Source organism: Balaenoptera ricei, chromosome 21 (genome assembly GCF_028023285.1).
Source record: "Balaenoptera ricei isolate mBalRic1 chromosome 21, mBalRic1.hap2, whole genome shotgun sequence".
NCBI lineage: Eukaryota > Metazoa > Chordata > Mammalia > Artiodactyla > Balaenopteridae > Balaenoptera > Balaenoptera ricei.
This window is the reverse complement of record NC_082659.1, coordinates 24,290,370-24,312,266: the sequence shown is the minus strand read 5'-3', so window position 1 is coordinate 24,312,266 and position 21,897 is coordinate 24,290,370. Positions and strand designations below refer to the sequence as shown.

The 21,897-nt window shown below is 40.6% G+C and overlaps 1 protein-coding gene across 1 annotated transcript in view; it reads left to right on the top strand.

The window, feature by feature from the left end:
* Positions 1 to 16,688, top strand: part of GSR (glutathione-disulfide reductase) — a 40,394-nt gene extending 23,706 nt beyond the window's left edge. Inside the window, exons 8-13 of the mRNA XM_059909420.1 lie at positions 6,110 to 6,196; positions 7,459 to 7,617; positions 10,263 to 10,374; positions 11,937 to 12,068; positions 13,161 to 13,294; positions 15,748 to 16,688. Of these exons, the coding sequence (XP_059765403.1) occupies positions 6,110 to 6,196; positions 7,459 to 7,617; positions 10,263 to 10,374; positions 11,937 to 12,068; positions 13,161 to 13,294; positions 15,748 to 15,897 (774 nt within the window). The 3' untranslated portion in view covers positions 15,898 to 16,688. The remainder of the gene's footprint in view (positions 1 to 6,109; positions 6,197 to 7,458; positions 7,618 to 10,262; positions 10,375 to 11,936; positions 12,069 to 13,160; positions 13,295 to 15,747) is intronic.
* Positions 16,689 to 21,897: the final 5,209 nt, after the last annotated feature.

The window sequence follows — 21,897 nt, the reverse complement described above, 5'->3', positions numbered from 1 at the left end:
TAACCTTGGGGATATTATGCTAAATGAAATAAGCTAATTACAAAAAGACAAAAACTATATGATTCCACATATATGAGGTACCTAGAGTAGTCACACTCATAAAAACAAAAAGTAGAAATGGGGTTGCCAGGGACGGGGAGGGGGAGGGAATGGGGAGTTATCGTTTAATGGATACAGAGTCTCAGGTTTTTTTGTTTTTTTGTTTTTTTATTGAAGTATAGTTGATTTACAATACTGTGTTAGTTTCAGGTGGGCAGTATACCTATTCAGTTATATATGTATATATTATTCTTCAGATTCTTTTCCCTTATAGGTTATCACAAAATATTGAGTGTAGTTCCCTGTGCTGTACAGTAGGTCCTTGTTGGTTATCTGTCTTATATATAGTGGTATGTATCTGTTAATCCCAAACTCCTAATTTATCCCTCCCCACCACCCCCAGAGTCTCAGTTTTGCAAGAGGGAAAAGTTCTGGTTGCACAACAATGTGAATACACTTAACACCATGGAACGTAGTACTTAGAAATGGTTAAGTTGGTAAATTTTTTTTTAAATTAATTAATTAATTTTATTTTGGGCTGCGTTGGGTCTTCATTGCTACGTGCGGGCTTCCTCTAGTTGCAGCGAGCAGGGACTACTCTTCGTTGTGGTACGCGGGCTTCTCATTATGGTGGCTTCTCTTGTTGCAGAGCACAGGCTCTAGGCGCGTGGGCTTCAGTAGCTGTGGCACACAGGCTCAGTTGCTCCACGGCATGTGGGATCTTTCCGGACCAGGGCTCGAACCCCTGTCCCCTGTACTAGCAGGCGGATTCTTAACCACTGCACCACCAGGGAAGCCCTAAGTTGGTAAATTTAATGGTACGTGTTTTTCACCACAATAAAAAATAATAATAATAAAAGAAACTTATAGATCATCTCATCTACTGGAACCTCATTTTGTAGATGAAGAAATTAAGGCCAACTGAGGTTTCATGACTGCTAATTAATATCAAAACTGAGAGTCAACGAAATTCTGAGAAAGCCCAGGCCAATATTCTTTCTGCTAAAATGCAGCCTCCATGTTTCTCAGTACTTGATTAAGTGTTGCTTCATGTGTTTTGTTGATTAATCGTGACTGAGCACCACTGGGTCGTGGCACAGTATTGGAGCTTTCAGAGACACCGTGTGGGGCAATAACAAGAGTGTTGGCCTAAGAATCTGGTCCCTAAGAATCTGGCCTTCCCCAACAAGTGTGTGACTTGGGCAAGTCATTTAATGCCTTTGGGACATTTATTAGATCCCTGACAACTCAAATGCAATGACTCAAATTCCTGATTATTTGAGCAAATAGGGGGGGCACATGAGGGAAACGGATAATCCTGGTCAGTGTGGACTCCAGAGAACTTTCTCTTTGGCTTTTAGACTTGTCCTAAAATTAACCCCCAGGAGATTTTTGTCCTGAAGAATGTTTTTCATAGGTCAGTGTTACTTTGCATTGCTGGAATATGTCCAGCAAATTAGATGGCAGGAGAAAGGCAGAGGGATAGGTAGCCTGAATCTAATATATAAATAAGTAAATAAATCACATCAGTTTATCAGTAGAGTGGATAATTCCTGCATTCGGAAAATTGGCTTGTGGCAGAGAGCCACATGTATCTGGGCTTCCTGCCCTCCCCCACCCCCAATGCATTCTCCATCTTCTCCCCTTCCTGGTATAACTCCACTCTAGAGCTACTCTATGAATAAATCACAACCTCCCACCTTTACCCCACCTGTGTGTTATCCCGAAGAAATCTCTAGAGAAAGAAAGAGGAAGTCTAAGTAAAGAAAAGTTGCTAGGGACTTCCCTGGTGGCACAGTGGTTAAGAATCTGCCTGCCAGTGCAGGGGGCAGAGGTTTGAGCCCTGGTCCGGGAAGATCCCACATGCCACGGAGCAACTAAGCCCACATGCCACAACTACTGAGCCTGTGCTCTAGAGCCCACGAGCCACAAATACTGAGCCTGCGTGCCACAACTACTGAAGCCCGTGCGCCTGGAGCCCATGCTCCGCAACAAAGAGAAGCCACCACAGTGAGAAGCCTGTGCACCGCAACGAAGAGTAGCCCCCACTCGCCGCAACTAGAGAAAGCCCGCGCACAGCAACAAAGACCCAACACAGCCAAAAATAAATAAATAAATTTATTAAAAAAAAAAGAAAAGAAGGAAAAGTTGCTAGACAGTAACAACTATTATCTTAAAGACTAGTCTCCCGAGGGCAGTAATGGAAGCTATCATAGGAACATTGAAATCCAACTGAAAATAATATGAATGGAAATTTTGAAAAAGAACCAAACCTGGCAGCAAAAACAATTTTTTAAATTAATTAATTTATTTATTTTTGGCTGCATTGGGTCTTCGTTGCTGTGCACAGGCTTTTATCTAGTTGCGGCGAGCAGGGACTACTCTTTGTTGCGGTGAGTGGGCTTCTCATTGCGGTGGCTTCTCTTGTTGTGGAGCATGGGCTCTAGGAGCACTGGCTTCAGTAGTTGTGGCATGCGGGCTCACTAGTTGTGGTTTGCAGGCTCTAGAGCGCAGGCTCAGTAGTTGTGGCGCACGGGCTTAGTTGCTCCACGGCATGTGGCATCTTCCCGGTCCAGGGCTTGAACCTGTGTCTCCTGCATTGGCAGGCGGCGTCTTAACCACTGCGCCACTAGGGGAGCCCAGCAAAAACATTGTTATGCCGATTCTATTTCTTATTTCAATGATGTTATACTATAGAATTCATGTGGCTACTAATTAACTCAAGTCTATCTGATTCTCATATTTATTGAACTTCATAAGGGCAAGCATTAGAATAGCTATTTCATCATCTTAAGTGAAATTAACAAACGATAATGACACATATCTCTAGGGATATTAAATACTAATAACAATTGCTTATTCATGTAAGTGCCAAATGCTTTTTAAGTCTGTGACACTAAGTTTTACAGGTTCATTAGATATCTTGGGTTATTTCCTTGTTACCAGTTTTACTTGTGTTTAATAGGGTCTTCTGTTTGAAAGAGGCCTAGATTCATTGCCTTCTTTAGTTAGTTTAGCTGACTATTAAATCTACTGCACTATCAATTCCGTGATCTCCCCTATGCCTAATACCATCTTTGATCCTGTGTTCCTTAAACAGAATTAGGATAAACTTTCATCAGTAATGTGGTATAGGAAAAATGTGGGGTTTTCATTCCTTTTCTAACAATCTGCCTTTTTTTTACCAAGTATCCTCTTCCTCTTCCATCACCCCTATCACCACCTCACCACAATCATCATCACCTTTGTCATTACCACTACCAGGTCCTCCACAAATACATTTTAGGGCATGTTGTTCTACTCTTGTGATTGGTAAGGTTTGAGTATCACTCCAAGTATATACTGAGCCCTCATAAAGCGATCTCATCAGACGTGGTTTCTGTCTTCCAGAAGGAGTTTAACCCTCTCTAGCCTTACCCTCCATTTCTTTTCTTCAAATTTCTTCCATTCAGTAGGATCTGGCCTACTTGCTGTTCCTCTTCCGTGACCTGGTCCCATCTCTGTATATTTGTGCAGATTCCTCTACTTAAGTTGCTTTCCCTTCCCAAGTCATCAAGATCCAGTGCAGAATGCTACATTTTCCTTGAAATCTTCCCTGTTCTCTTTGACTGTAATTTTCCGTCTCTTCTAAACCTCCTTATCCGCACATTCTTCAAGTTAATTATCAGTCTGCCTTTTATGATAATATTTTGCATCTTGCGCATAGTAGAGCTTAATAAATGTTTGTCGATGGAATGGATGAATAAGTGAATTTATAGTGTTGATCTCAGTTTAGCTTACAAGAGTTACTTGTCTTTCTCCTCCACTGGGAAGGGGACAGAGGTATCAATAGGCATGTTTATATTCTCCTGGAACCTTTTAGAGTAAATGTCACAAAATAGACACTCACTACACATCTACTAATTTAAAATAGAGCTAGAGACTAAGTGGATGATTGCTGTGAAAACGGTGAAGTATGAGAATATTGCTATAGCAGGAATGTTAAACATGTAAATGGCTTTTAACCTTAACTGATCAAGTTCCCTGAACTTCCCACCTCAACTTGGCATCCTGAACTCAATGAAGAAAAAATAAAGTGTCCCCATACGAATGGAGAGGAGACTAATGAGCCTTGGTTCTGAGAGTAGGAAGAAGTCATACCTCTTTAGTCCCCGTTCAGTGACAAGTGTAAACTGATCTGAGAGATGTGGGAAGAGAATGGCTTTCTACACCTTGTTCTCTCCTGTTCTCTGTTCCTTCCCAGGGTCTGTAGTTGCCTGCCCTGGTAGGCTGTCAGTGGTCAGTTCTTAATGGTCCTGGTGGTGCCTTTCAATGGTGTCCACGATTATGGGGTGGGAAGAAGTGCATAATGTTGTGGAGAGAACCTGATCGGAAGACTCAGACCAAGCTCAATTTGAATCCTGGCTCTAGAACTTTCTAAAAGTCACTCCACTTCTTAGGAATCTCAGCTTCCTTATCTGAAAAAAAAAAATAGGGATAGCACCTTCTAATCCATAAGGTCATTGGAAGGACTTGAACATAGATAGGTAGATGGACAGACAGACATTCTCTAGAACAACATCCAGGGACTTCCCTCGCGGTCCAGTGGTTAGGACTCTGAGCTATCACTGCAGGGGGCACGGGTTCAATCCCTGGTTGGGGGGACTAAGATGCCCCTGCGGCAGGGCCAAAAAAGGAAAAAAATATAGAAAAACATCTAGCATTCCAGAAAAAAACCCACAGTTTTCAACTTTTTTGGGAACCTTAATTGGAATGGATCCCATTTTTACCAAATTTAGAACCCTAAAATTTGTAGTTTGAAACCTTAAACAAATACTAAGGCTAGTATTAAAAAAAATCTCTAAGGCCATGTAGTTGACTTTTCTGCCTAGAATAGGAGATTTTGTTCAAGAATCTTCCCTTAAATTGTATCAGCAGGAGAGCTGGCCCTGGAATACTGAAAGGGGAAAGAGAATTTCTGGTCCCTATTCTTATGGAAAAGAGAAGAGTTTGGGAGGAGAGGAACACGGCAAAGACAGTAGAGGCACGAAGGTTGCCTATGGATTAAACTCTAGAACAGGAGTGGGTGAAGTCAGGTGTAATGCAGACGTTGGTGGTGATGTCGGAAAACAGACTTATTAAAACTCCACTCAGCAGAGAAAGACAAATATGATATAACTTATATGTGGAATCTAAAAAAATGATACAAATGAACTTAGTTACAAATCAGAAATAGACTCACAGACATAGAAAACAAACTTATGGTTACCAAAGGGGATAGCAGGGTCGTGGGGGATAAATGAGGAGTTTGGGATTAACATATACACGCTACTATATATAAAATACATAAATAAGAAGGACCTACTGTATAGCACAGGGAACTATATTCAATATCTTATAATAATCTATAATGGAAAAAAATCTGACACAGAGTGTGTGTGTGTGTATAACTCAATCACTTTGCTGTATACCCGAAACTAACACAACATTGTAAATTAACTATACTTTAATTTTTTTATAGCAGCTGATTTTATTTATTTATTCTGGTTAAATCCTTTTTTTTTTTTTTAACATCTCTGTTGGAGTATAATTGCTTTACAATGGTGTGTTAGTTTCTGCTTTATAACAAAGTGAATCAGCTATACATGTACATACATCCGCATATCTCCTCCCTCTTGTGTCTCCCTCCCACCCTCCCTATCCCACCCCTCTAGGTGGTCACAAAGCACCGATCTGATCTCCCTGTGCTATGCGGCTGCTTCCCACTAGCTATCTGTTCTACATTTGGTAGTGTATATATGTCCATGCCACTCTCTCACTTCATCCCAGCTTACCCTTCCCCCTCCCCGTGTCCTCAAGTCCATTCTCTACGTCTGCGTCTTTTTTCCTGTCCTGCGCCTAGGTTCTTCAGAACCATAATTTTTTAAAGATGATTTAAAAAGAAAAAAAACTCCACTCATAGTGCAGCCGTGAATGAAGAAGGACATAAGAGGGGGGTTGATACTGAAATTTCCCTCCCTGGTTTGTAGCATATCTTTAATCAAGTTTTATTCTTTCCCACCACCCATCCCTCTGCTGCCTGTGTATACAGGTGCTCAGAAGTTTTGATTCAATAATCAGTTCCAACTGCACTGAGGAGCTGGAGAACGCTGGCATAGAGGTGCTGAAGTACTCGCAGGTATAACCGAGCCCAGGGCGAGCTTACGGCCCTTGGTTGTCTATCTGTTGTGAACCCCACTAGTTTTATAAACACAAACTACCTCTACCCCAGTCAGTTTATTCTTTTCTAGAGTACTACCAAGTCTTTTCTTTATCCTCAGAAGCTGCATTTCACATTAATGTTTTAATGAAATCCAAGGTATAAAAGTTTAGAAATCTGGAAGTTGAATTTAGTTTAGTTAGAACTAAAACTACAATTTTTGTGTTCAAAAGCCTCATTGAACATCCTTATTTTTCAGGTTTATATTTATTTATATTTATTTATTTATTTCAGGAAATATTACTATGGAATCTATTTTTTTTTAAAGTCTTTATTGAATTTGTTACAATATCGCTTCTGTTTTATGTTTTGGCTTTTTGTCCATGAGGTATGTGGGATCTTAGTTTCCCCACCAGGGATGAAACCCACACTCCCTGCATTGGAAGGCGAAGTCTTAACCACTGGACCGCCAGGGAAGTCCCATGGAATCTATCTTTGAAAGCACACCTCTGGGTTTTGTAGATGGAAACAATGACAAAGTTACTTTGTATTTTTTTTTATTCTCAGGGAATCACCTACATGTCAGATTTTTCCTGGAGCATTAGCCTTGTAAAAATGACTTTCTCCCCCAAAGCTTTGCCCTTTCAGCATAGGCCATATCATAAGTAAAACAATAAATGTGAAGTTGCTTTGTAAATGCTGAAGTACTGGGCTGGTGGTTAAGGGCAACATCAGAATCCCCTTGGGACTTTCACTAAACTGTGTATGCCCTTCACTCTCCTGACCTGATCTTACCCTCCTCCCCCGAGTCCTGATTAAGAATCTCCAGGGAGGAGCAAGGATGGTGCAATTTTAAAAACTCTCTTAATGATGCTGCTACAGCCATTTCCTCCCCTGATTCCAGCTGCAAATCACTGTGCTTAGATTTGTGGTTTAAAAATTTTATCACAGTTTTGAAGAAGTACGCTTTAAAATACTTTGTTTTTAAGCTGAAGCATTAGGATCTTGATGTGAGTTGACATTTCTGGCTGCTGGCTGATTTGGGGCCACCTAGGATATCATCTGGGTTCCAGAGAGTTCCAGGGTTGGTGGCCTTTGGGCAAAAGTAAATGTGTCAACATGTAAGACTCATATGTAGGATTCAGTGGAGAGTTTTTAAATGTTAAGAATTCTAGTTTCCTCTTTATTTGCTTTTCTTCCCATCCCCACACCCCCAATTAACAAACTGTATCTCCCAATAGGTCAAGGAAGTTAAAAAGACTTCTTCAGGCCTGGAACTCTGCATGGTTACTTCAATTCCTGGTAGGAAGCCCACCTTGACCACCATTCCAGATGTTGACTGTCTACTCTGGGCCATTGGACGGGACCCAAACTCCAGGGACCTGAATTTAAACAAACTGGTAAGCTGACCTAGTCTGCCTACGATGTTCTATTTTTTTTCCCCCAGTTTTATTGAGAAATAATTGACATACATCACTGCATAAGTTTAGGGCACATAGCACCATGGTTTGATTTACATACGTTGTGAAATGATCACCACAAGAGGGTCAGCTAACATCCATCTTCTCATATAGATACAATAAAAGTAGAAAAGAAAAAAGGAAAAAATTTTCTCTGTGTGTTGAGAACTCTTAGGGTTTACTCTCTTAACAGCAGTGTTATCTGTAGTCACCATGTTGGACGTTATATCCCTGGTATTGTACTTATTTATGTTGTAACTGGAAGTTTGTACCTTTTGACCACTTTCCTCGCCTAAAACCTTCTTGAATCGGTCAGTAGTCCTGTGATTTCCCCTGATCCAACCCCAGACCCCCCAAAACTTGAGTGGGTTTTATTGGATTCATTTCTTTTTATTCCATGTGTCCAGTTTGTCATTAAATCCCATTGCTTCTGCCTTTGGAATGGAAAAAAAGGGGTTTTTTCTTCTTTCTAGTGTCATCACCCTAGATCAGGTCATCGTCTTGCCATTTCCTGACTAGCCTTCTCCCTACAAATTTCTTTTTTACTATGATACCTGTCTCTTTAAAGCCCTATAATTATTTCTAATTGTCTGCAGCTCTCATCCTAATGGATGGGTGTGTGACTCGTCATGGACATTGTGGCACTCGGGGATGGGTACAGATGTGAAGCTCATCTACCAGTGCTATACTTAGCATTCTTATTTGTTCTTTTAAATTTTGAAGGACAGTCTAGTATAGTAGCCTGGGGCGTGGGTCCCATTGTTTGACCCAGTTTTCAACCTTAGTTCTGTTACTTACCGGTTTCATGGCCTTAGGCAAGTAGCTTAGTTACTCTTAAGTTTCGACTGCTTCATATAAATATGGGAATAAAAATAGTACTTGTTGCATTGGGTTATAGAGAAGAGTAAATGAGAGTGCATACAAAGTAACTTGCTTAGATGCTGGCTTACAGCATGAACTCAATAAATATTAACCAGCTGCTGTTGATGGTGAGGGTGATGATTTTTCTGACATGCTATACTACTCTACTAGTAATAATAGAATATTTTATATATTTGAGGTTTATATATTTGATGGAGCCTCTTGAGTAGTGTCTCACAGTTTGATTTATGTTCTGATATTAGTATCTGTTTTAAGTTGCATCCCTTTTTCATTTCAATAAAAGGTATTTTTCATAATTAAAAAAAAATATCCAGGGACATGTTTTACTTGATTTTAATCTTACTATTCTGTGGAATTTAGTAAAATTAGTTATCTATTTCTATATTAACAAAACTATTCATCCAGCTTTTCACCTTTCAAGAGATATTGTGCCTTTATGCAGATATAGGCAATGGTAAGTCCAGTTCTGAACTATATTTGCTGAATTTTTTTTAAATGAGGCAAAAATTTTCCATCTCATTCAGTGTTAAGATATATATTTATACTGCAAATTGAATGATTACTATTTTAAGTCTTGGCAACATGTTACTGGCCTACTTTAATCTTTTTAAAAAAATTTTATTGGAGTATAGTTGATTTACAATGTTGTATTAGTTTCTGCTATACAGCAAAATGAATGAGTTATACATATACATATATCCACACTTTTTTAGATTCTTTTCCCTTATACGTCATTACAGAGTATTGAGAAGAGTTCCCTGTGCTATACTAGCCTACTTTAATCTTGCCAACAACTGTTTGAGGGTTAAGGATGAGGAACCCAGGAGCACAGAGATAAATTGTCCACCAGGCTTGTAAACTCCACAAGGAGTGGAGATGTTTGTATTATTTACCACTGTATTTACAGTGACTAGCTTAATGCCTCATTTAGAAGTTCAAGTAATTATTGATAAATGGGTGGTCTCATAACTAGTAAGTGGCAGAGCTGGGACTTGAACCCAGATCTCCCAGCTCCAAAGGTTGTACTCTTAACCACTACACTACCTACTCCCTATGCCTGCAGGCCTTCTACTTCTCACATGGGAGTATATACACCAGGGATCTGCAAAGCCACAAGATAAGCATGACACATATTCTTGGAGCAAAAATTCGACTCAATGTATAGGGAGAAATTTTGGTTAAAGGAAACATTGATATCTTTTAGAGTAGAATACAAATTTTGCTTGGCTTTTTAAAGATAAAACTGTAAACTTCGAAGAAGTCTACTTTTGATGACTGCTTCAGGCTGTGCCTGTCTAAAGTATGAGTTAGCATGCTTCAGGAGGAGGGCTTCCAAGGAATTCAAAATCACTGTCTTAGGTGGGCTCCACGGGGATGCCAAGTACCATGTCTGATAGTTGAGTGACTCCTTTTCAGGCTTGCCTGGCCAGCTGAATCGTACAATGCAAAGTCAAATCCTGTTAAAACTCCTCAAAACTGAGTTAAATATTTACCTTTTAAATTAAGCAAAAGATATGAAACTTGCCAGCTTGCTAAGATGTTTTTCATCTTCTGGTTGAGTCTTGTGGTTTCTTGGAGATTCAGGCTGAAGAGGTGCCTGAAGTGAGGCGGATCCAGAGATGTGAGCTGCTATTTTTTTGTAGATGGGCCAAATACTTACATGATGTCCCAAATACTTACATGATGTCCCTTTACAATTTTAGGGGATTCAAACTGATGACAAAGGTCATATCCTAGTAGATGAATTCCAGAATACTAATGTAAAAGGTGTCTACGCAGTTGGGGATGTGTGTGGAAAAGCTCTTCTTACTCCAGGTGATGTTTCTTCTTTTTGGGGGCTAAGGGAGGCTCTGTGTGTTACATAAAACTGTTCAGCTCTTCATAGTCAAATCAGCTCAAGCAGAGTTAAAAGACTGAGTGTCTTTATGTCATCAAAATGATAAAATGTGTTGAGATAGATGTTGGTTGGGTACCTGACATGTTATGAATAATATTCGTTTTTTCCTTTAAAAATGCTTTGAATAGTATTTATTTTTCTTTAAAAGATTTTTAAAATGCATGGTGAAGACTGAAATTTTTATACAGATGATACAGTCATCCTCTGAAGAATGCTGTAAATTAGAATCCGAGTTGTGTTGGTGCCAGTGGAAGGAAGTGGTATTCTTATATGACTGTTGAGTCTTGATACAACCAAGGTTGATCCCCATCCTCAGAATCCCATACTTCAGCCTACTTCATGAGTTAACTGGCGTCATTTCAAGCTCTTTGTCCTGCTTCTGTTGGTGGTATCCATCCATCTGCTTTCACCTGTACCCCTCCGGGGCCTCACCATCCTTTCCAAAATGGCCCGGGTCTTACTCAGAATGGAAACACACACCCAAAGCCTTTTAGCTCTTTTAGGAAGCTCTCTCCACAAAAGCAAACTAACAAGCAAAGTTTCAAAACCTTCATAACATAATCTAACAGCTGAAAATTTTGTCGAGGTAAAAAAAATTTCTTATGTATCCTACTGATACCTTATTTTGGAAAAACAATTATCAATTTGAAGTCAATAAAATTAATAACTGATGCTTTTACTGAACTCAGGCATTTTTTTTAAAATTTATTTATTTATTTTTGGCTGTGTTGGGTCTTCGTTTCTGTGCGAGGGCTTTCTCTAGTTGCGGCAAGTGGGGGCCACTCTTCATTGCCGTGCGCGAGCCTCTCACCATCGCGGCCTCTCTTGTTGCGGAGCACAGGCTCCAGACGCGCAGGCTCAGTAGTTGTGGCTCACGGGCCTAGTTGCTCCGCGGCATGTGGGATCTTCCCAGACCAGGGCTCGAACCCGTGTCCCCCGCATTGGCAGGCAGATTCTCAACCACTGCGCCACCAGGGAAGCCCCAGGCATTTTTTTTTTTTTTTTGACCATTAGGAATAAAAACAGGCTAAGGAGGATAAACTTCAAAAAAAAATTAATAAGAAATAAAAATAATTTTAAAAAGAAACAAAATATTCCTGTGAAATGACTATGGTTATGAAGTAGAACTGAAGATGCTCGAAATTAATGTAGTTTGCTCCATAAATATATCAAAAAGCTAACATCCTCATTAAGAGGTAACTTGCCAGATGGTTGGGAACTTGTAAATGTGTCTTTATTTTTTTTTTTTTTTGGTCATAATAGAATGTACAGAATGCACATAAGGCGATAGTTTTGAATTGTTAACTAAGGTATTATTGATAGGTCTTTTATTATATTGAACTAGATATTGTAATGAGCATTGACAGAAGACTTTGTCAGAACTTGTATGTTAAGCCAGATGGATAAACGGTTAGTAGAACAATCCTGCTGTGTTAAAATGAACAATAAGCTAAGCACTGCTTTAAAAATATCTTTGTAGTTGCGATTGCTGCTGGCCGAAAACTTGCCCATAGACTTTTTGAATGCAAAGAAGATTCCAAGTTAGACTATGACAACATCCCTACGGTGGTCTTCAGCCACCCCCCTATTGGGACAGTGGGACTCACAGAAGGTAGGTGTTTAAAAATAAAGGTCATTTATGGTTTCTTCCCCTCCTCTGCTAACGTTAAACTAGGTGTCTGCCAGCTGACTAAATCTATCTTAGCCCCCGTGTTATATTTCTTTTTAGTTACTAACTTCTCATCACAGGTCCAGTTTCCTCCCCAGCTACTAGTACTTTGAGAGTATAATTCCTTTCCCCACTCCACCCTATCTGTTTGATTTTTTAAGCTTTTTTACTTGAACTAATTTCAAATTTAAAGAAGAGTTGCAAAAATACTACAGAAGACTCCTGTCTACTGGTAACACTTTTGCTGTATCATTTTCTCTCTATACACATGCACACACACTTCAGTATCTGTTTCCTAAGAACAAGGCTGTTCCCTTACAGAAGCATAGCTTCAAATGAGAATATTTAAGTGGATACAATATTATCTAAACTTTAGACCTTATTCAAAGTTTGCCTGTTATCTCAAATAATTTCATTTTTAACATTTTTCCCTTCAAGTCCAGGGTTCATTCCAGGATAATGTAGTATATTTAGTTTTGATACCTCTTTGGTCTCCTTTAGTCAAGAGAAAGAATTCCTCAGCCTGTCTTTTGTCTTTCATGACATTGACATTTATGTTGTAGATTTCCCTCATTGTGGTTTGGTTTTTTTTAATATATTTATTTTATTAATTTATTTTTGGCTGCGCTGCGTCTTTGTTGCTGCGCACAGGCTTTCTCTAGTTGCAGCGAGCTGGGGCTGCTCTTCGTTGCGGTGCACAGGCTTCTCATTACGGAGCACGGTCTCTAAGTGCACAAGCTCAGTAGTTGTGGCTTGTGGGCTCTAGAGCACAGGCTCAGTAGTTGTGGCGCACGGGCTTAGTTGCTCTGCGGCATGTGGGATCTTCCTGGACCAGGGCTCGAGCCCGTGTCCCCTGCATTGGCAGGCGGATTATTAACCACTGTGCCACCAGGGAAGCCCCAGCTCATTGTGGTTTTGTTTAATATTTCCTTGTAATTTGATTCAGGTTATGTATTTCCGGCCATCTCTCTGATAGCTCAGTGGAATTGTTTAAGTTTCTGATAGATGCTTTTTTTTCCCCCCTGTGCATTATAGATGAGGCCATTTATAAATATGGAAAAGAAAACGTGAAGATTTATTCCACCACCTTTACCCCAATGTATCATGCAGTTACCAAAAGGAAAACAAAATGTGTGATGAAAATGGTTTGTGCCAACAAAGAGGAACAGGTATGGGAAAAATCCAGTAAGCTCAAAACTGTCTTCAAGGTTGGCAGGGATGGGGTATTTTGGTGAGGTGGGAAGGGAAGACCAGGTAAAGCGTTTCTCTGATTCAACTGGCACAGTCCCACCTTTATCTGTCTCTCTCTCTCTATATTGCGGTTCTTCATAATATTTCACATAGAAAGAAGGTTCCACTGCTATAAAAACATAAGTTGGTGGGGGGGAATTCTCTGACGGTCCAATGGTTAGGACTTGGCACTTTCACTGCTGTGGCCCAGGTTCAATCCCTGGTCAAGGAACTAAGATCCTGCAAGCCACACGGCATGGCCAAAAAAAGCACATAAAATATAAAGGGGAGAGGTTGAGATTGTCATTGACCAGTAGGCCAGAATAGATAGGCAACTCAGAAATATTGGTAAGTGCAAGAATTTAATGTAAAAAATTTAGACTTACCATAACCAATCAGTGAGGAAGAAGTTTATTTAGTAAAATGTTCTGAGATAATCAGTTATCTATTTTTGGTTTAACTTTTTGAGGAACTGCCAAACTGCTTTCCAAAGTGGCTGTGTCATTTTATGTTCCCTTCAGCAACGTGCGACGGTTCCAGTTCTTCCTCACCTTCGTCAGCACTTGTTACTGTCTTTTTTTATTGTAGCCATCCTACCGGATGCGAAGTGGTATCTCATTGTGATTTGAGTTTGAATTTGAACAGTTTTTTTTTTTAATAATTTTTGAAATAGGTGTTGTTTTGATATTACGTCAGCCTATTGGGCTTTTCTATAAATTGAATTAAATATTAAAGTGGAACTTAGCAATATGCCTTGGGAACATGGCTTTGTGAGGAACAGTAATTTAACTGAAGATTCAGGTATGGTTTCCAACTTTTCTTATTAAAAAGAACATAGTCTGTATCTGAATCAGTGGCCCTTACACCAAAAGCCACAAGATGGTCCCTGGCTTCTGGCTTACAAAAATCAACATCACTGACAGTTGACAGAAGCAGAGAATCAGTGCAAAGAGAAGAAAGTAAGTGGTTTGGCAGGAAGATAAAGGTTGCTGTTTCTTGCCCTGAATGTTCCTCAGTAGCCTGAGATCCCCAGTTATTGAATCAGCAAGGTCCTTACTTATCTCTTCATATCAGTTATTTCTTTATGTCATTTATCATTCATTCATTTGGTAAACATTACCTGACAGTCAACTAAAGAGTAAGAAGTGGGATACTGTATGGAGAGAAATAACATAAGGCTCCTGCTATCATCAGAAGCTCTTTGTAAATTCAGTTTAGATCACAATATCTAAAAATTTGGCTGAATGTATATGCAGTACATGATTTGGGATTTCCTTGTCTTATTTTGAGATATACTTTTTCTTTCAATTGTAAAGAAACATATAACATTAAGTTTGCATCAACCATTTTTACGTGTACTGTTCATTAATATTAAGTATATCCTTGATTTGTTTTTAAGCAACATATTTTTGTGGCTAAGTTTTATATTCTCTAACTTTGCTTTTCAACAGTCTACTTACCCTAGAAGTGTTTGCTGGAGGTGAACATTAACTAGTCATTTTTAAATGTATTTAGAAACCTGACTGAAAAATATGATTTGAAACAAATGCCTCTTGTTGGTCATTCGTCCAGTCAGCCAGCACGTGTGGGCTGAGTGCCTCTAAGGGCTATCTTTGTGCTCGGCCAGACGGGTAGAGTGGGGAGCAAAAGTGGGCAGGGGGACTTGCCCAGTGGTCCAGTGGTTGAGGCTCTGTGCTTCCATTGCAGGGGCCCCAGATTCAATTCTTGGTCAGGAAACTAAGATCCCACATGCCATGTGGCCAAAAAAAAAAAAAAAGTGGGCAGGGTCCCCTCCATCTAGAGATTAACATCTACTGGGAAAGATGGACTGTAATTGTCCAGTCCCCAGATGAATACAACTTTGCAGTTGTGATAGAACCGTGATGGAGAAATATTGGGACTGAGAGCTCACATGATAGACAATTTAACTTGGTCAGGAAGGCAGGTGTAGCTATCTGAAGAATGAATGGGCTTTAACACTTAAAAGAGGGGAGGAAAGAGTGTCCAGACAGAGGGAACAGCCTGTGCAAAGGGGAGAGCATGCCGAATATTCAGGACAGGAGGAAAGCTGGTGAGGCCAGAGTGGGGAGAGCTGAGTGAGGTAGGCAGGGGAGGGACGTCAGGGCTACGCAGGGCTGTAGCCCATGTAGGCTGTGTTATGCTATATTGGGATTAGAGATGTAAGTTTTTTAGGGGTTTTTTAATATCAGGTATCTCTCATGACTAATAAAAAATTTATTAGTATACCTGATAAAAAAATTGTGTGAGTGTGTGTGTGTGTGTGTGTGTGTGTGTGTGTTTACCTAGAAGGAGATTTATTACAAGGAACTGGCTCATACAATTACAGAGATAAAAATTTTTACTTGAAGGATTTTTGTCTTTTCTGTCGCAGGTGGTTGGGATCCACATGCAGGGAATCGGATGTGATGAAATGCTGCAGGGTTTTGCGGTCGCAGTAAAAATGGGAGCAACAAAATCCGACTTTGATAACACTGTTGCCATTCATCCTACCTCTTCAGAAGAACTGGTCACACTTCGTTGAGAACCCAGAGACTCGTATGGCTGGCAGCTGGACCAGTAGACCTTCAGAAAGGAACCAAATCATCACGTTTACTTACCATTCCCATTATATGTATATCTTTATTGTAATGAGGATCTTCCAGTAGTGGAAATTTTCAGTAAACTTATTTATGTAATTAGAAATCTGTTTTGTTATCCAGGATTGATTTTCATTTGATTACATCTCTCAATAATTACTATTTGTTTTATTAATAGCTCTGTGCTAGCTGGTTTTTTGTTTTGTTTTTGTTTTAGCCTCATCCTAAGTATAAAACCATATGAAGTACAGTGAAATTAATGTACTTGAATATCACTTGCTAATTTTTATAGAGGAAGATGACAGCTGCTCTTCACATTTAAATAATGCAAGTACAGAGTCTTTTTTTTTTTTTTTTTGAAGCCAGTACTGCGCTCTGCATATTACAAAGCTGCTTCAAGGATGTGAGTTTTCTCTAAAAGCATGTAACTTGAGAGGCCTGCCTCCTGTATTTTACTCTTTCTTTTGTTCTAAATGATTAAAAATGGTTTGTGTTACTTTTATGAGATGAAGTTCATCAAATTTGGGAAAGATTTGAGGAGGCTGGTTGCACAAGTGAGAGGGACATTTTAGAAGTGATCCGTGTTTTCAGATGTACTTCAAAAGTCCTTTCCTCTGCTAAGAGTTCATAGTTCGGTGAATGATTTCAGTTTTTGTATGTATTCTTGTCATTTTATTTTTTGAAAACTATTTCCAAAAATCTGAAAATAAAATCACAGTCTTTTCTTCTTATAAAATTTGTTATGAGTTTATGGGTAACAGTTCATTTTCTAAGAATATTTCACATTGAAGGGTCAGATGCCAATAGTGAGCTACCCTAAGTCGGCTTAAGACCTTATGGGGGAGAAAAGAGATTTCGCTTTTATAAATAAAGACCAGAGGTATAAAAGAAACATTTAGCCAATTTAATGGTTGAGTTGAAAGCACAGTCTAGAAATCATAGAGATTTTTAGCATTTTATTTCCATTAGCCTTTACCAGCTACGTAAGCTGGTTAAATTTTTCCATGGCTTTCAGTAGTGACTTAATGCTGCTGACCTCTGTCATTAAGCTTTTACTGAATGTCTTTCTGGTTAGCCATGGCTAGGCTGCACTGACAAATTAACTAAGTCCAGTCTCAAAGAAAGAAAATTACCACTGGTAACCAGGTAATGTAAATGTTGCAGCAAGCAAACAGGATCTAAAAACCTGGACGTAGACTGACATGACACTGCCCCCTCTCCTCCACCAGCCTAAAAGGTAGTGGACCATGGTCCTGAGCTCCGCTGACCTGGTGGGTTTCTCACTCTGCATAGGGCCCAAGCTTTGGGTGTGATTCCAGAAGGAAAAAGGAGAGGCCCCAGCGGTCACATGTACCCTCACACCATGTGTGTGTGTGTTGTTTTTTTTTTAAGTAATTTAATTTATTTACTTATTTTTGGCTGCATTGGGTCTTCGTTGCTGCGCACGGGCTTTCTCTAGTTGCGGCGAGCAGGGGCTGCTCTTCGTTGTGGTGCGCAGGCTTCTCACTGCAGTGGCTTCTCTTGTTGTGGAGCACGGGCTCCAGGCACATGGGCTTCAGTAGTTGTGGCACACGGGCTCAGTAGTTGTGGCTCGCAGGCTCTAGAGTGCAGGCTCAGTAGTTGTGGCGCACGGGCTTAGTTGCTCCGCGGCATGTGGGATCTTCCTGGACCAGGGTTCGAACCCGTGTCCCCTGCATTGGCAGGCGGACTCTTAACCACTGCGCCACCAGGGAAGTCCACACCATGTGTTTTTTATCTCAGAAACCCTCTGCACTGCTTTTTTTCTGGTTCTGGAGTAAACCAACCTGGAAGTAACCTTTTCCAAGGGTCGGCCTTCGTTCTCATCAGTTCTCAGCTCAGTCCAGCCCGCGAGCTGATCTGACCCTTTGATGCCTCCATTCCACAAGGCACTGGGGAAGGTACGGGTACACAAGGCAGCACATTGTAGGTGCTCAGTAGATGTTTATCGAAGGAAAGACATGGTACTTGCTTTCTTTGAATAACCATATAATCTAGAAGAGGAGAAAAAATTCTACGCAACTAACTGCAGTTCAAAGCAGTGCGTTAAGCACAGGGTGATCGTACGATTTATTGACTAGGATGGGACACTTTGGGGAGTGAGGGGGGCACCGTTAATTAATTAATTGGGACAGTAGACACAGATTTGTACTGTTGCAGGAAAATGGGACAGTGCCATCCTAGTGAGGCATTGGAGAGGTGAAAGTATACAGGTTCAGAGAAGGCAGAAAGTACCATTTTGCTGGGAGAACTGAAGAAGGCTATGAGAAGGTAAGAGGTTAGGTAGGATCTGGAATTTAGGGTTGTGCAGGAGGTCAGAGCATGGGGCAGGCGCAGTGGGGCAGACGTGGGCCACGTATCCATGGGGAATGATAGAGCTCAACTTGGCTGGAGCACAAGAGTACGTGATAGCCTTGTATGGAATGTTCTTCCCCACTTGTGAACCTCATGATCTGGTTATATACTGCCACATAACAAACTACCTGGAAACTTAGTGGCTTAAAATAGCAATCATCATATCTCATGATTTTGTGGGTCAGGAATTGGAGCAGGACTGAGCTTGCAAGGATGACTCTTCTGTTGATGTTGATAAAAATCACTTGGTGGTAGTCAACTGGCAGATGGGCTGGTCTAGAGAGTCTAAAACAGTCACCCAGGTGTCAGGCACTTGGGGAAGGATGACTGACTGGAAGGCTGGCCTTGGCTGGGACTGTCAACCAGAGTTGCCCACGTGTGGCCTCTCCAGCATGGTCGTCTCTGAGTTAATGGACTTACATGGAAGCTCAGGGCTCCCAGAGATTGTTCCGTGCTTCCTAGGAAGCTGCTGCAAGCTTTATGACCTAACCTTGGAAGTTCTAGAATGTCACTAATGCTAAGTGTTATCAGTTAAGCAAGTCACAAAGGATTTAAGAGGGAGTGAATTGGACTTCAGCTCTCAGTGGGAAGAGTGGTCAATTTGTGGCCATCTTTAATCACACACACTAACGGCAATCTACTCATTTTACAGGGCTTGACTAAAACCACCTTTGTGAAGACTTTTCTATCGTGGTCTTATGCATGTATTATGTGTTCCCATAACACCTTGTCACATAGGAGGTCTACACTCTGTGTTCACCTTGTGTATGTCACTTTCTACTTAGTGTCAATCATTTCTATATTCTGTATTTCAGTTTCATAATATTCCTGGTATATCATACACTAACTTTGGCTGCAAGAGGACAAAGGTGTGTTATTTTGTGATTTTTGACACTAGGATCTATAGTAAAAAAAAGAGCCAACATTTTAATCCTTAACCTTTTTGAAAACTGGGTAGGCAGGATTTTCAGATCTTCAACAAACTTTGCATGAATCTTTCCATGAATCTGACCACCTGGATATAAATGAAGAGCTGGAGCAGGTGGATATAGAAGATTTCCATTGTGCCCTACTCTAAGAAATACTCTTTTATTGCCATTACCATTGATACAATAATTTAGCATGTTGATTCATCAATAAAGACCACAGTCAACATTTTAAAGGTAAGAATAATTGTATACAGTCATTTCTGGGTTTTATATAGTATATTTTAAGTGCTATTTAATGTGTTAGGAGGAGTTTCAAAAAATAAAAAGTGGTGGATGGTAGAGCTGGGGTTAAATCTAGATTTTACATAAAATTTTTATGCAAACAATTCCCCTTTAAAGTTCTTTCTCTGTAAGTTGTGTAAGTAGACATTTGTCCTTTTTGCCTGTTCAACCTCCAGACACCATAAGTTTGGGGAATGCCAACCTTGTGAGCCTTGGAGACAAAGCCCAGCTCCCCACATAGAACCCAAAAATGCTAGGTGCATGACTTCTCAGGCTCCCTTGCAGCTAGGGAGGAGGCATATGACATAGGCTTGGCCAATCAGATGCACCCATTCCTGACTATTCAGAAACCAGTGATGCAAAGAAACAGGTATAGGAGAATCCATTCTAGTGGCAAGTGATGGCAGTTGTGGCAATAATATCAAGGGGCAGCCTGGCAGCGGTCCCAGTGCCTGCCATGTTGGTTACTAGCTACAGTGATAAGCACACCATGACAGCAATGCTGACCTCACTGGCCCATTTCAGAGTCATGGTTTTGGCCACTGTGGCTCTGGCTGCCTAACTTCTGAACCTGGGTCACCAGCCCTCCCAAAATTCTGTGAGGTACCCTACATAGTATACCATTCCTTCGACTTAAATTAGCCCAAGTCAATTTCCAGTTGGTTATCTAAGAACTGTGACTGATACAGTTTTATTTTCTTAAATTACAAGAAAGCTTATCCATCTATTAACAGCACTTGTGCATTGCCATTAAGTGTTTGTCCATGTACCTGTCCTTTGCTCCTTTCAAAGCCAGGGAGCACACCCTACACATCTTTGTACTGTGTGTTCCTCCTGTTTACTGCAGTGCCCAGTACTGTTGAATTGAATGACTGGGAGTAGTGGAAGATGACACTAGAAAATTAGGTTGTGATGTTGGGAGAGGACCTTGATAAATGGATGAAAAGATTAGCAATAAGGAATCATTGAAGACTGTGAAAGGAGGAAATGCCATCAAAGTGGGATTGGAAGATAAAGGTGGAAATAGCAAAAAAGTAGAGACTTGGGTGGGGATGAGCCGTGAGGCTGAGACTGTCTTTGTGTGAGTTCATAAAGGGCCTGGACTAGGGTGGTGGCAGTGGGAATGGAAAGGAACACGTGCAAGAAAATTTGCAATAGAAGAATCTGCAGAATTGGTGAACTGATTTGAGTTTGGGGCTTGAGGGAAAGGGAAGAGTCAAAACTAGCCCTGACCTTTCCAGCATGAGAACTGGGAGAAAGATGATACCATTAATAACAAGACCATTAATAAAATACCAAGACAGACAGAAACTGGTTGAAAGGGAGCAGATGCTAAGTTTTAGCCATGTTGAGTTTGTGGTCTCAGTAGGGATCTGGAAATAAAAAAGCTGGGATTTAGGAGAAAAGTCAGGACTAGGGAGACAAATGTGTGAATTACACGCCTGGAGGTCATAGTTAAAGCCACGAGTATATCCATGACCCTGAAGACAAGGAGTGTGAAGAGAGAGAAGAGACCAGAGCATCAATAATGCCCACATTTAAGGGATGGATAAAGGGCGAAGGCCTCGGAGGAAAGGGACAGAATAGAAGTCATGGGGAAGGAGCTCCAGGAAGAGAGAGAAAAGGGTCTTAGGCCACTGAGCCTAAAGGCAGAAGAAAGTTCACAGCAGTGTCAGTGTTCTTCAGCCAAGGACCACAGGAATCTGTATCTTTGAACAAGGTGGGTTATTACTTGGTGGTGGTGAGGAGTGACATAGAGGGTTATGGGGCGTGTTAGTAAGAGTTCTTTCTGACAGAACCTATTATAGGATATGGGGTTTCACTGGGTGTCTTTGGGGAGGGTCTCAGGAAGCAGAGGTTGGCTGTAGACTGATAGCAGAAAGCAGGGGGCAATTCTATGACCGGGTATAGCAGTGGGGCGGCAGCTCCCCTAACCCCCATTACTAATAATTGGTAAAGAAGCAGCATTAACTCATTCAGTAAGAGGGGATGTTTGGTATTTTGTGCTGCACAGTGGCCTTGTCTAAATCTATGAGATTTTATGTCCAACAGGAGAGCAGTATGGTTTAGCTGTGAGCCTCAGATCCATTCTCAGACATCAGGGCTGTTCTTTTCTTTCCCAGGAGGTTATTGGGGACTTTTGAGATTCCAATTTTAGTAGATTTGTAGGGAGAAAGAGCAAAATAAAAGTGGCTAAAAGGAGATTCCATGGTTGAGAAAGCAGCAACTTCAAACTACTCACTCATTCAAAAGAATTCATTTTCTGCCTATTAAGGCCCATCTCTGAAGATAAGAAGATTGCTAGGGGGGGCAGGGTGAAACTATTTGAAGATGAAAAAAAAAATCTGTGCATATTTTTCC